We start from the raw sequence: 13,011 nt of genomic DNA, 5'->3' as shown, positions 1-13,011 counted from the left end.
TTTCAGTGATTCTCCAAGAAAAACCTTAAGACTTTGGTTTCTCTCAAAGGTCTGTACATTAAACTATATTCATCAACATGTATAATATGAAAATATCTATAACATTAATTCTGGTATAAACTGGGATTTGTCATAAAATGCAGATATTTGAAATATGATACAACTACAGTAGAAGAGGTAATGTCTTGTTTCATTGAAGTAATCCATGGGCAGAAAAAAAAAATTAAAACCACTGTTTTATCTGAAGCCTAATGATCATTTATTTGCTTCTGCTATTACATACTACTTACTAGTCACACCATCAAATTCCATCGAAGAAAATTTCAGATAATAAAAATGTCAATGTATGTTCATAATTAGGTTATATGAAGCTACCACTTGGCTTCCATATATGGTACTCAGAGACTAGTATTGAAGCATGATTGAATAGTAAGTCTAAAAACATTGCAAATATTATCTTTTAAAGAGCAATAAATATATTTTTATTTATAAAATTCCTTATTTTATTTATTTTTACCAAAGTTAACAATATTACTAGCTTTCAAGGCAGTGATTATGTCTTAACAAAAAACAAACAACCTTTCCTATGACATACCAAAATAAAAATATAATAAAAATCCAGATAACAATTTAAACCATCTTTAAATAAAAAATGTTTTCTGAAACTTCATTATCACATGATTTTTAATATTAGAATTTTTTTGTTTATATATGCGATGTAAACATTGTTCGCTACACTTACCAGGTGATTTTATGCCACTTCACTGAACACAGGCTGTAATATATTTGGGCTTCTTATTGCTTGAGTAGAAAGTGCTCATCATTATCTATTATTTTATGTTTATAATATAGAAAAAAATGAAAGCAGTTTTCAAGTGGCATACATCACACTGTTGTAGTGGTTGATTTCCTCAAGATGGTCTTCTGTGGTTTAGGTGCAGTGGGTGGAGGCACAGTTGCAGGTCTGAGAGGGGGAAAACTGTTACTGTGGCTTATTCCCAGCCCTCCATTTTCTAGAGGAAAAGGAGGGAGAGGAGGTGGTGGGGGTGGGAGAGGAGGGCACTGGTGAGGAAGCTTTCCTGGCATATGGAGGGATTCACTGTGGATGTGGATCTCTCGATTTTTTATGTTATACCGGACATCACAGTCAGGGCAATACCCATGGTATTGCACCTTTTCACTAAACCGTACTCGTTCCCGTGTTCCTGCCTGGGGACACCTGTCCTTCTGAGGTCTATGCATCAGAGACTGCATCTGCACCTTGTCCAAGTTACTACTAGGTATACAACAGATGTCCCCATTTGGAATTTTGTTTGATGCTCCAGGTAAGCCTCCATTTCGGAGAAGTGTGCCATTAGTTTTTACAGGATTGATGGTTGGCACAGGCCTGTGAGGATCATCACACTTCACAGGTGTCAACCGTGGAGGAGGAGGTGGAGGGTTAGGTTTTCTCAGGACTGTGAGTATAGCAGAAGGGTGGACTGGTGGTTTGATGAGTGGTGCATTGGAATGCACTTTGATCTTCTCTAAGCTGGATGCTGTTGTGCTGCTGGAGCTGCTGTTTAGTGTATCAGTTTTGGAGCTGTCTGTCATCTCATCCTCCAGCTGTAGGTCAGAGGTCAGTGTGTCAATCTGGTCAACCACCTACATGGAAATCAGAAAGCAAAAAAAAAAGATGAAGAAGAGCAGAAAAGAAAAAAAAATTGGAAGAATTTAGCCTTCCCATTCTCAGTTCCCATAATGATATCATACTGAGCAAGTAATAAATACTAGCTATTCACTGACTTATAAAATGACTGTTGCAGTCACCAATAAAGCAACAAACATTTATTATGCAGTTATTATGTGGATGACACTGTCTTAGTCACTGGGCCAAAGGCAAAAATGAAACAGTTCATGTCCTCAAAGAGCTTATAATTTATTGCAATAGACACTGTAAAGTGAGTAACATCAGAATGTTAGAATAAACAAGGTTTGGTAATATTACAGTTCTTTCCCTGACCTAGCAATTCAGAAATGGAAAAGGAAAGATAGAGACTGGTTGCTACAGAGTTAGGAAAACTCTCTGCATGAAGTACTTCTGTACAGATAGAGATCTTAATTTACTGTCTACATAAAAGGAAATAAGGTGTCCCAAAATGAAACAGCTAAATGACATTAAGAAAATACATTAGTTACATGATTCATCACTGGGTTATCTAAATCATAACATTGTCAAGATATATTACAAGGGGTAAATTAGACTGTTTGTTGTTGTTGCTATTGTGTTTAAAAGTAGTAGTAATACCAGTAGTAGTATTAAAAAGGGTTCCAACTTAGGAGTACAGTGGTTTGCTTGGCCAAATGCACTGAGATTGAGACTAGCCATAAACCTAAAAAAGCAATAAGTAGTAGTAGTAGTAGTAATACTAGTAGTGATGGTAGTAGTAGTAGTAGTAGTAGCAGTAGTAGTAGTAGTAGTAGTAGTAGTAGTAGTAGTAGCAGTAGCAGTAGCAGTAGTAGTAGTAGTAGTAGTAGTAGTAGTAGTAGTAGTTAGAGGAGACAAGGGAAGAAAAAGAAGAGAAGGTGGAGGAGCAGGTTGCACTCAAAGCCCAACTCAATCATCTAGAGTCTGAATGAGAGAAGGACATAAAAGTTAGGGAATACTAGCCTGAGTGATGTAAAGCTACAGCTCTATGTGCTATAATACTGTTAACAAGAGCTGTGAAGGGCTTGGATATACCCTAAACTTGGGCCAGTTGGTCTCTGGAGATACCAATGATTGGATCAGGACCTCTTCTATGGATCTATTGGATCAAACCTCTTCTATGGACTTATATATGTCCTAATATCAATACATCAGAAACCTGTTACCTTTATAAACTAACAGATCCCCATACAACAAGTACAAAGCTTGGAATATTTTTGAAAATAATATCTTTGAGAATTCAACAAATAATACTATAGCTGGAAGAAAACAGCTACACACAATTTCCATTGATCCACAAAAAATTAATTTATTTTAACAGATGTTACCACATCAAATTCTCATAATATTTAAACTACATGCAGTGCAAAACTTTCAAAATATAGGGACCTATCAGAACAAATAAGAACCACATAAGAATAGGCTAGTCATATATAATACCTGTTATCTTATCTTCTACTCATTTTTCTAAACAATGAGTTTTCTAAACAATGAGCCAAAGAAGATGAGCTTGTATACTGCTTCTCTTACGTATTTAAAAAGAGCAGTTTTATGTGATTATGAAGTAGTATTCAGAACATTAAATATAAGGTAATAATATGAAGATGGCAACTTGTCCCATGACCAACTCTATCCAAACTCCATAGGAAAAGATGAGATGGAGATGAATAGCAACAAAGACAACAATAATCATTACTCACTCAAAATGAAACCAATTTTTAATGATGTGAGAGAGTGCTCCATAAGAGAGTAGGGTAATGAAAGCCAGGGAGATTTATAGTGGGGACTTCATGCTCCATTGGGTGGCTACAATAGCTAGGAAGGTCAAGCATAAGAAAAGCAATGAATAATTGGTCTATGATATATGAGTGAATGTGTCAGCATGCCAGTCAATATAATGCGTCGATGAAGTCAAAAAATAGAAAAAAGGCATAATGTTGCTGGGTGGCTCTAGTTGGAACCATTATGGTGCTTGAGGAAAGCAGATCAAATGGAGCTCCCTCATGTTCTGAAACCACAACAAGGCAAGAGAGACTGGAACAAATGGGAACTAGCAATACATATCTGCTGGAAAAACATCAGTGTCTGCATCATTGACTGCTTAAAGCAGACGAATCACGAACATTCATGAAATGGGGGGAAAATCTGAATTTTTCCATTTGTTCATTAAGTGTGAGAACTAAAGAAATAACAAAATAAAATTGGGAACATCTTACCAGTAGTTAGCAAAAGCTTTATTTTGTTTCAATAATTTTTCTCAGCTTCAAGTAAAACAAAAGCATACTGAAGTACAGTGTGGAGTAATTGTAGGAATTAATTCCATCCCTAAACCAAGATTAGATGAAATAAGACTTGAAACAGAGAAATGATTAAACACTGGAGATGTAAAGTTTGAAGAACATGAGGACATTAAAAATCTCAAAATAACATTCAAGTACTCTACAAAATTAGGAGATGGACAACAAAATAATGGTAAGGATTCAAATAAGCTTGAATAGGTGATAAACATACTTAAGACATGAATTTCAAATAATTCCTTTTGAGTTTAACATAAATTTTACTATAATGTATATTTAAAATCACATACCTAGTGCTCCTCATCCCCCACTTATTTCACAAGGAGAACATCTTTACTAATTGGCAAGGATTTAGGGAAGTCTTGTGAGGATGTTAGCATTTGCATTTAACTTTAAATTTAAATAATATTAAATAATTTAAACAAAAAATTATGAGATTGTCCACATCTAGGCAACTGTGTGAGCAAACCTATAGAAGGTGGAAACAGAGGACATGTCAGGGGAGTAGCTTTCTTAAACAGTCGATTTAAGCTTGAGAATATGTTATGTGGTGCTTATAAGATGAAAGTGACTCCAGGTTTTAGAATTTCTTTAATATAAAGCAAGTATTTGCTGTATAAAGTTTGAACTTTAAATGGTAGGCAATTGGAGCCACTGATAATTTTTGAGTAGAAGAATCACATGACCAGAGCAATGCGTAGAGATTAGCTACAGATCTACTAGGGTTATTTATAATCAAATACGGAAATTATATTTCCCAAGACCATAAAGTGATGCCCCAGTCCCACAAAGTGATGCCCCAGTCCCACAAAGTAGTCTAATAAGTGCAAAAAATGGATTGTAAAGGAAGTCATAGAAACATACAACAAGGCTACAAAAAGGATAGATACAGCACCATATTCATAATTCTGGTGCATGTGATAAGCAACACAAAATGGGCATAAAGAAATTAGGATCACAGAATAGAGGAATGGCAGATTTATAAGAAACAAGGCACTACAGTAGGAAAGAGCAAACACTGGTCATGCAAAGCAGCTGAAGAGCAGGCTGCTTCCAGGGAAAAGATGAGAGCAGGCATCAGGCCGGGGAGGAGCACATCTAGAATACAGCAATGGAGATAAAGAAGTTTGCCTTTTGGTAGCTTGCTATTTTAATTCTTGCTAAGTCAATTTTTTCTACTAGATGAAGAAGTAAAAATCCTGTTAGAACCCTGCAAATTTGATGATCTAGGATAGGTTAAAGCAGCCATCTTAATCATTCAGTTCGGTGTTTTTTTATTCCTTTTAATTACTCTGTGTGTATGTGTGTGTGTGTGTGTGTGTGTGTGTGTGTGTGTGTGTGTGTGCACGCTTCAGTATTTCTTTAGTATTCCTATAGATAACTGTTGCTGTGACATTATTATAACCCAAAGTACTTTTGCATCAGTAACAAATGTCTTAGAGAAGAAGAAGCCTCAAGGGGTTTAGAGGCATCTGACATTCTGCGTAGTATTTTCCATTTAGAAAGAACAATACAATGTTGGGGATTTTAGTCAAATCTACAAGTTGCTTCTGAACAAAGTAAGAATAGGAGCAGTAATAACAAAAGAGGTAAGATAAAAATAGCCGTTTTCCAAAACAAAAAAATGAGAAAAATTTAAAATGTAGCCATTATTTGGAAAATTTGCTTCTCTGCACTTCGTAGAGGCAATGTTTTGAAAAGAAAACTCATTATGCTAATGAAATCATGTCCAGAAAAAAATCTAGATAATTATTTAAAACATGTCCATTTTAGCCTTATTTGAGGGGCAGAGCAATGAGAATTTATGTAACAACTGCAACATGTTAGGCATTGTGCTAAATGCTTTATGAATATAGCTCACTTGATATTTTGATAGTGATAATTAGTGATGACATATTATTATCATTTAATGTAACATATGTATGTATGCATGTATGCATATATATGTGTGTATATATACATATGTATGTATATATAAATTAGATTCAGTACTTAATCTGTTATAATGACCTTTTTATTTTCAGACACTGACATATCAGATTAGAGGGGAGAACAAAATCTCTGCACATTCTGACACACTAATGATTCATGTACCTAATTATAGACTTTATAGCTATTTTCTAAGCACTAGCCTGGCCAAGATTAAGGAGACACAACATGAGAAGATTGGACACAAAATGAATATTTTGAATGATAGTAAATTATAATTATCTTACACTGGGCCTTAGAGAATATATACACAATGAGAAATAATTCACCATCATAAATACTTAAAAGTATTAAAATAATAAACACAATGTGCATGAAATATAACATTTTAAAATTAGAAAACAGTAACTACCATTATTTTTGTAATGTTATTTGAAATATTAGAAATATATCTATATATAAACATATGCACATATTATGATTCATATATATATGTAAATTAAAAGATGGTACCTTTTCTCTTTTAAACATAGTCCATTGTATTTGGAATGAATTTTAAATTTCTACATTTGAAGGACTTTATTAGTATAACATTTAGAAATATGACTAAGTCATTTCCCCTTTCTTTGGAAGCCAACGGCAAGAAGAAGATTAGAGAAGAGAAGAAACAAATACATTCCATGTAAAAGGAATATTTACCCTTACATCTTTTAAAATATTATTTTCTTATGAGATTGATAATTATTAACAAATATTTCAGCATAGGAAGAAAAAAGTTCAATGTATATGATATCAGTTTTTGCTATAAAATTTGCTGTTTCATCTTCTAGGTAAAAATAAATAAATAAACAAAGTTAGGCAAATAATCCCTTTTCTAAATATTTAAATGCTATATTGCAGATGCAGTGAAGACTTATTGAAATTCCAAGGGTAACTATTGTCAATTTTTATAGTTTGCTAGTGTTGGTGCTGAAGTTGAGAATTTCTTGAATCTACTTTAAAGTTTCCCTTTGACTATCCCACTTAACTTCTATCACAATTGCTCCCTGATGAGTCTTCCAACAATCTCCCAGAATCCAGTTTTAAATTTGTTGAACCTGATTTCAATAGCAGATAATTTAGAGGAATATAGTTCAAAGTCCCAATTCCAAAGCTTCTTATTGCCAACTATCATAAGGAAGAATGTGTAAAAATGTTAAGATTCTGTGTGTGTGTGTGTGTGTGTGTAGATAACTAGATAGATAAAATTTCTGTGGAGCAGAATACATTTTCAATGATATAACTCTTTTTTACCTATAAAGAATAAAATTCTATAATTTCATTTTATTAAAACCTTATTATATAAAACACCTAATCACTAATTAATACCTCCAAATCCTTTCTTTGAAGTATTTTTTAAACAACTAGAATTCTCCTTTTCAATTAGGATTTATGTCACATTGACATAAGTCAAATGTTCAAGATCCCATACAGCTAAAAGTAAAAACAATCAAAATCTCCATAGAGAACTTTAAAAATAATAAATTGATAGTATGATTAAATATAGGATTTTATACACATATAGAAGAAAATATACACTAGAAATTTGGCTACCAAAATATCCAAGTTATGAAATAGGCAAAGGCTCATTCTGAAATAATCAAGTAGAACTGCTTTATCCACTTGGGAGGTGAACGTTCTAAAATTGTTTTTTGAAACATATTTTGACTCAATATCATCAATATGAACATAATGGTCGCATTGTACTTTAAAATTATGCTTTCTTTACTTCCTAGGAAAGTATGTAGCAGTATTCTCCCCTAAGAAAAGTGGCCTATAATAAACTGCCCCAGGAAATCTGTGCTTTTTATTAGAGTTTTCCTGTCTATTTGCTGTCAGTTTTTTTTAATGTATAAATATTCCTACCTAATTAAGCTCTTCTCCTCACATATAATTTAGTGTTTATAATATTTGCCCTTGAGTAAGACTGGTTATTATGTAACCAAACTTTATAGAAAGAAAAGAAATATATGCAAAGAAAAAAATGTACTTCACACTTTAGAGACTAACTTTTTTAGGAAGATAGTTTTGCTATTAAGGAATTGATTTTTTTACCTTTGTATACTTCCTGGCTTTTATTACTCTTCTAGATGGGTGAGGGTACTAAACTGTGTAGCTCTGCATTTCTGGGCATTAATTAATAAATACAAAATTTTCTTGTGACAATTTAGGGAGGAGACAAAATAGTATACCTTTATTATGCCAAAGATTAAACATACTGACTAAAATAAATTAGATAGATAGACAGATAGGTAGATATGGAGACATACAAACAGACAGACAGACAGACAGGCAGGCAGGCAGACAGGCAGATAGGTAGATAGATACATAGATACATAGATATCGTGGGTCTCTAATTATTCAACATTTCCAAAGATCTGTGAATTCTTTATTTGGGGTACTCCTTCTATGACTGCAGAGTAAAATTCAGCCACACACTATTATAAGATTTCATGAATTTCTGTGGCCAAAATATTAATTACTATTGGTCACCTTTAGGAAATAAATTTCTAATAACTTAGTTAATCTTTCTAGTTAATATCTTAGCTAAACTTCTTGCCACTTGGTCATCAAGGTCATATTTTCTTATTTGATTGTTAATGTGGTTGAATCTATCATCTTCTGGGTTTAACTAAAACAACAATTTATATCATCTCAAATAAAACTGCTATAGAAACTTTAGAAAAATTCTTTCTCTGAAAAGTCCTACTCTGATGTCTCATGGTGGTGTGGTATCGAACTTGAAGCAAACCCCCTGTCAGGTTGTACCAAGCTGGAAAGGTTTTGTGTACTGATTTTATCTGCTGTTGGAGGACCAGAATAGCCAACTACAAAGAGGCAACTCACCAGATGGCTGGACACCAGGCAACGAATTATTTTGGTCAGAATACACAGAAACTCATGAATATCATCTACCAAAGTGTGGAAGAATTGGCAATCTGTTTCAGTTGAGTGAGTGCCCAAAAGAGAGAGTCTATGGAAGAACTGGAAAACACCTGCTTCAGTATTTTCATACAAATAACCCAACTTTTCTGAACCTCATTATGTGCTAAATACAGGGACTCATGGTGAAGATGAGGAAAATTCTAACTTGCACTGGTCTGAATTACTTTTTCAGTACCTTGTAATTTAACACAAAGCAAATTTATCCACAGGACTCACCTTTCTGGCTTCATTTTGTCCAAAGGAAATAATAAATTGATACCATTTTCACCCTAGGGGCTAGGGAAATGCCACATCTGAAGAAACTTCACGGAGGAAACAAAAGAGACCACATATGAGATATTCTAAATACTCTCAAACATTGGTAGAGATAGCAGTAGCACTGAAGAGAAACTGTGATATCTAAAATTTAGTCTTTATCTCCTAGAGTAGCAGTGATGACTGGGAACAGGTAATCCTTTCCCCTTATGTTAACCCTAAATAGTGTGTATTACGACTTTCCCATAATATAATTATGTTATTTTCCTATAATGTCAAAACCAAAAGATTATAATATAGTTAGACAAAGAAAAGATATGTATCAAGAAGATATAAAAATTGTCTGTACGGTAGAATGAGAAGAGCATATGCAGCCAAATAACGAGATTTAAATTCGAGTACTGATGCTAGCTGTGATTTTTAACTGTAAGAACTCCTTCGACCAGGGGAAACTAAAAGTCATTTATATCTAATGTTCTTAAAAGTTGTTTGGGTCTCAGAAAGGCTAAATAAATTATATAGGTTTCATGTCTCAGAGGCAGGATTTGAACATAGGTCTTGTAGACTCCAAGTCTAATACTTTACCTACTATGCCATAATGTACTATGGAATAGAGTATAATTAGGCCTCAAATCAAGAAATGGCATCCAATTATGTTAAATCTAAGTACTTACTGACAGCTATGACCTCTCAGGTAATTTTATACTTAAATCTGATTAGAATTATCATCTAGAAGAGGAAATCAAAGGTCAAAACAACTCAGCTTTTTGTCAAATCACCAGCATGGGAACATTTCAGTAATACCAATAGATCCATGTATCTTCATACCACCCTATAGCAGAATGACATTTAATTTTCAGAAGTTCTAGCCATATGGGCCAATTTACCTTCCATCCACTATAGACTTGAAATATGAATTAGAACAAATAGCTAGTCCAAATCATATTTTTAGAGGCACTATATATGGCTAAAGCTCCATAACTTTAATATTTTTTCACTATAAACAACTTTGAAAGCAGCAACTAGTTAAAAAAATCTTATCTAAAATGTCATGTATACTCCTCTCTTAATTGCAATATAATAAATGAGTTCTATTTTAATTCTCAAACACCTGCTCTCCTCTGTCACTTCTCCCCACAGAAGACCTTGACCAATTTGAAGAGACACTGTATTCAATTAGCAAACATTTATTCATTAACTGTTTGCTATGTGTCTCTGCCCTCAGAGAGCTTACATTCTGTATTATGTATTGAACAGAATATATAAATAGTTACATACAAATTAGATGGAAAATAACCATAGAGAGAAAGACATTATGATCCTAGAATATAGTCTTCTGGTGAGAGAAGAAATATTTCCTGGATTAGCACCAGGATTGGGGTAGCCTCATGGGCAATTCCAACTTTGGTGGTAGCCATTTGAGAGTTTTCAAGTTTGACACTGGATATTTGAGGGGAGCATAGAGAGATTTGCTAATGTTTCATGCTCCAAGGAGAAAGAAAATCATCCTTTCTTTTGCTGGGTGCATCCTACTTAAAGAGCATCCTACTTAAAGAACAAAGCATTCCAGTAGTCAGATCAGACAATGCAGGTCTAATGGAAGAAAGTGATTATTCAATCTTAGAGTGGGGAAGGTGGGGAGGAAAGCGGGGGTGTAAAGGGAAAAGGATATGTGGACTCTGAGTGAAAATAGACAAGTAACTTGCAGCTGAGATGGTAATATAAAATGTTCTAGCCAAATATCCTGTTCTATCCATACTTCCTGGAGAAACATTTTCTTAAACGCTTCCTTAAAATAAAGAGAACTTTATGTAAAAATATAATAAAGACAAAGAAAAAAGACATCAGAGCTCTTTACCAGCCAATAGGGGATGACACAAAGAAAGAGTATATGAACAGGGACAGATCCAAGGCTTTGTGATGACAACACAAGGAAACTGAGGCAGGGGGAGAGGGCAATTGGAGACTTGGGATTTCTTAGGAGATTTCCCTGAAGGCAGAAACATCTGCCATGGGATTGTTCCAGGAGAATATACCTAAAACTTTAGTTACGTGACTGCACACTTGGCTGTAAGTAAATGCAAAATGACCAGAGATTGGGGAAATCCCAAGAGATATAGGGAAGCCACAAATGGTCCCAATCTGTACTGCTTCTTGCCAATGCTTAGTCTAGAACCTGGTTCCAGGTCAGGACTGCAATCTTAAGCCCTGGCTATGAAAGAAGGAAGAGCCTGGACTTACCCATGGACCACAGGGAAGCAACTTCTGTACTTCTGTAAATAGTATTAGTAAAACTTCAAAGACCAGGATGCATTGACTATAGGAATTCATAAACAAGATGGAAAAAATGAAGGAAGAGTTCAAAGACTTAAAAATAATGAAATCAGAACACTTAGAATGATAACTCAGAGAAAAAATTAGCCAACCTTACCCAGGAATTTCACACCCTAAAAAAACTGCAATGAAGGACACAGAATTCAATAACTCAAAGAGACCATAAAAATATTAGAATTAAGTAAAAGGGTGAATTTTTTTAAAAGCAAACGATGACATCAACTATTCAAAATAACTGACCTAGCACATAAGATGAAGAAAGATAATTTAGGAAGAACATTACTAAGGAAAAAACTTTATACAACATTTCAAAGATTAAAGAAAACTACCTATAATTATCAAACCCAAAGTGAAAACAAAAATTTAACAACATGCTACTTTACTTAAGTTCTAGTTCTACAAAGAAAAAAATGAAAGAGATCCTCTATTCTCTCTCAACCTCTCCCCCTATCTCTTTCACTGTTGGCATAGGAGAAGGCTTTAGCAAAGCCTTAGAGTCTGAAAATATGATCACCTCTTTCTTTCAGACTCTAGAGCACTTTGTAGTCTGAGGCAACTAAGTTGCACAGCAGATACAGGTTTCTGCAGTCAGGAAGTCCTGAGTTCAAATCCAACCCCATACACTTACTGATTGTGTGACCCCAAGTAAGTCATTTAAACCCTGTCTTCAGTTCCTCATCTTTAAAATGATGATTAAAATAACACATATCTCCCAAGGTTGTTTTGAGAATCAAATAAGGTAATATTTGTAAATTACATAGCACAGTGCTTGGAAAAACAAACTAGGTGCTATGTAAATGTTAGCCTTATTATAATTATCATTAGCATCACCATTATTATTATAAGTAAATGCATGCCCACACCAAAGAAATTATCAATCTTTGAAGTATCAAAGCATAACCAAGAAGTTTAAATTTGTGTGCCTTATGAAACATGTATATTAAATCTACATATGATTTATATACTGTATACTAATTAACCTAATTTTATATACTTTATACTAATTATACTGTGATGTGCCCAAGACAAATCTATATCGCAACATGTATTTTCTTTTTCATCCTGATGGTATAGACTTATACTAAGAACAGACTATTAGGATGGAATGAGAGATAAGGTAAAAGGGGGATCTGAAAATTTTTCTTCATTTCTCAATAATTTCAGAAACATCTGAAGGATGTTTGAGGAGAATTTTTCTGTTATTTCTACCTAATTTTACCATAATGTATTATCATTTCTGCCATGTAAATATAAATAATTAGAAGAAGATATTACAAATTTACTTGGAAATAAAAATAGTCATCCTAATATCAAAAGGTTGTACTCTATTTTGTCAATTAATGTAGCTTGGTCCTTCAAGGTATTCTGAAATTTGAATCCTGTGTAATGAAGAAGATACATATTTACACATTTTCTTTATGGGGAAAAAGCCAAGAAACTAGACAAAACAAAAGCTTTTTTTCTGGACTCATTCTGTGATTTCATTATAGGGCAACAGTTCTCAGACTTTTTGGTCTCAGTAAA

General features: G+C 33.8%; 1 protein-coding gene across 1 annotated transcript in view; it reads right to left on the bottom strand.

Annotated features, from left to right (window-relative positions):
• Positions 1-758: 758 nt before the first annotated feature.
• Positions 759-13,011, bottom strand: part of PRR16 (proline rich 16) — a 212,335-nt gene continuing 200,082 nt past the window's right edge. Inside the window, exon 2 of the mRNA XM_036750452.1 lies at positions 759-1,644. Coding sequence (XP_036606347.1) covers positions 886-1,644 — 759 coding nt within the window. The 3' untranslated portion in view covers positions 759-885. The remainder of the gene's footprint in view (positions 1,645-13,011) is intronic.

The sequence above is a fragment of the Trichosurus vulpecula genome, chromosome 1 (genome assembly GCF_011100635.1).
Source record: "Trichosurus vulpecula isolate mTriVul1 chromosome 1, mTriVul1.pri, whole genome shotgun sequence".
In the NCBI taxonomy this organism is placed as follows: Eukaryota; Metazoa; Chordata; class Mammalia; order Diprotodontia; family Phalangeridae; genus Trichosurus; species Trichosurus vulpecula.
Note: the sequence above shows the minus strand (reverse complement) of the source record. Positions and strands in the feature narration are given on the sequence as shown.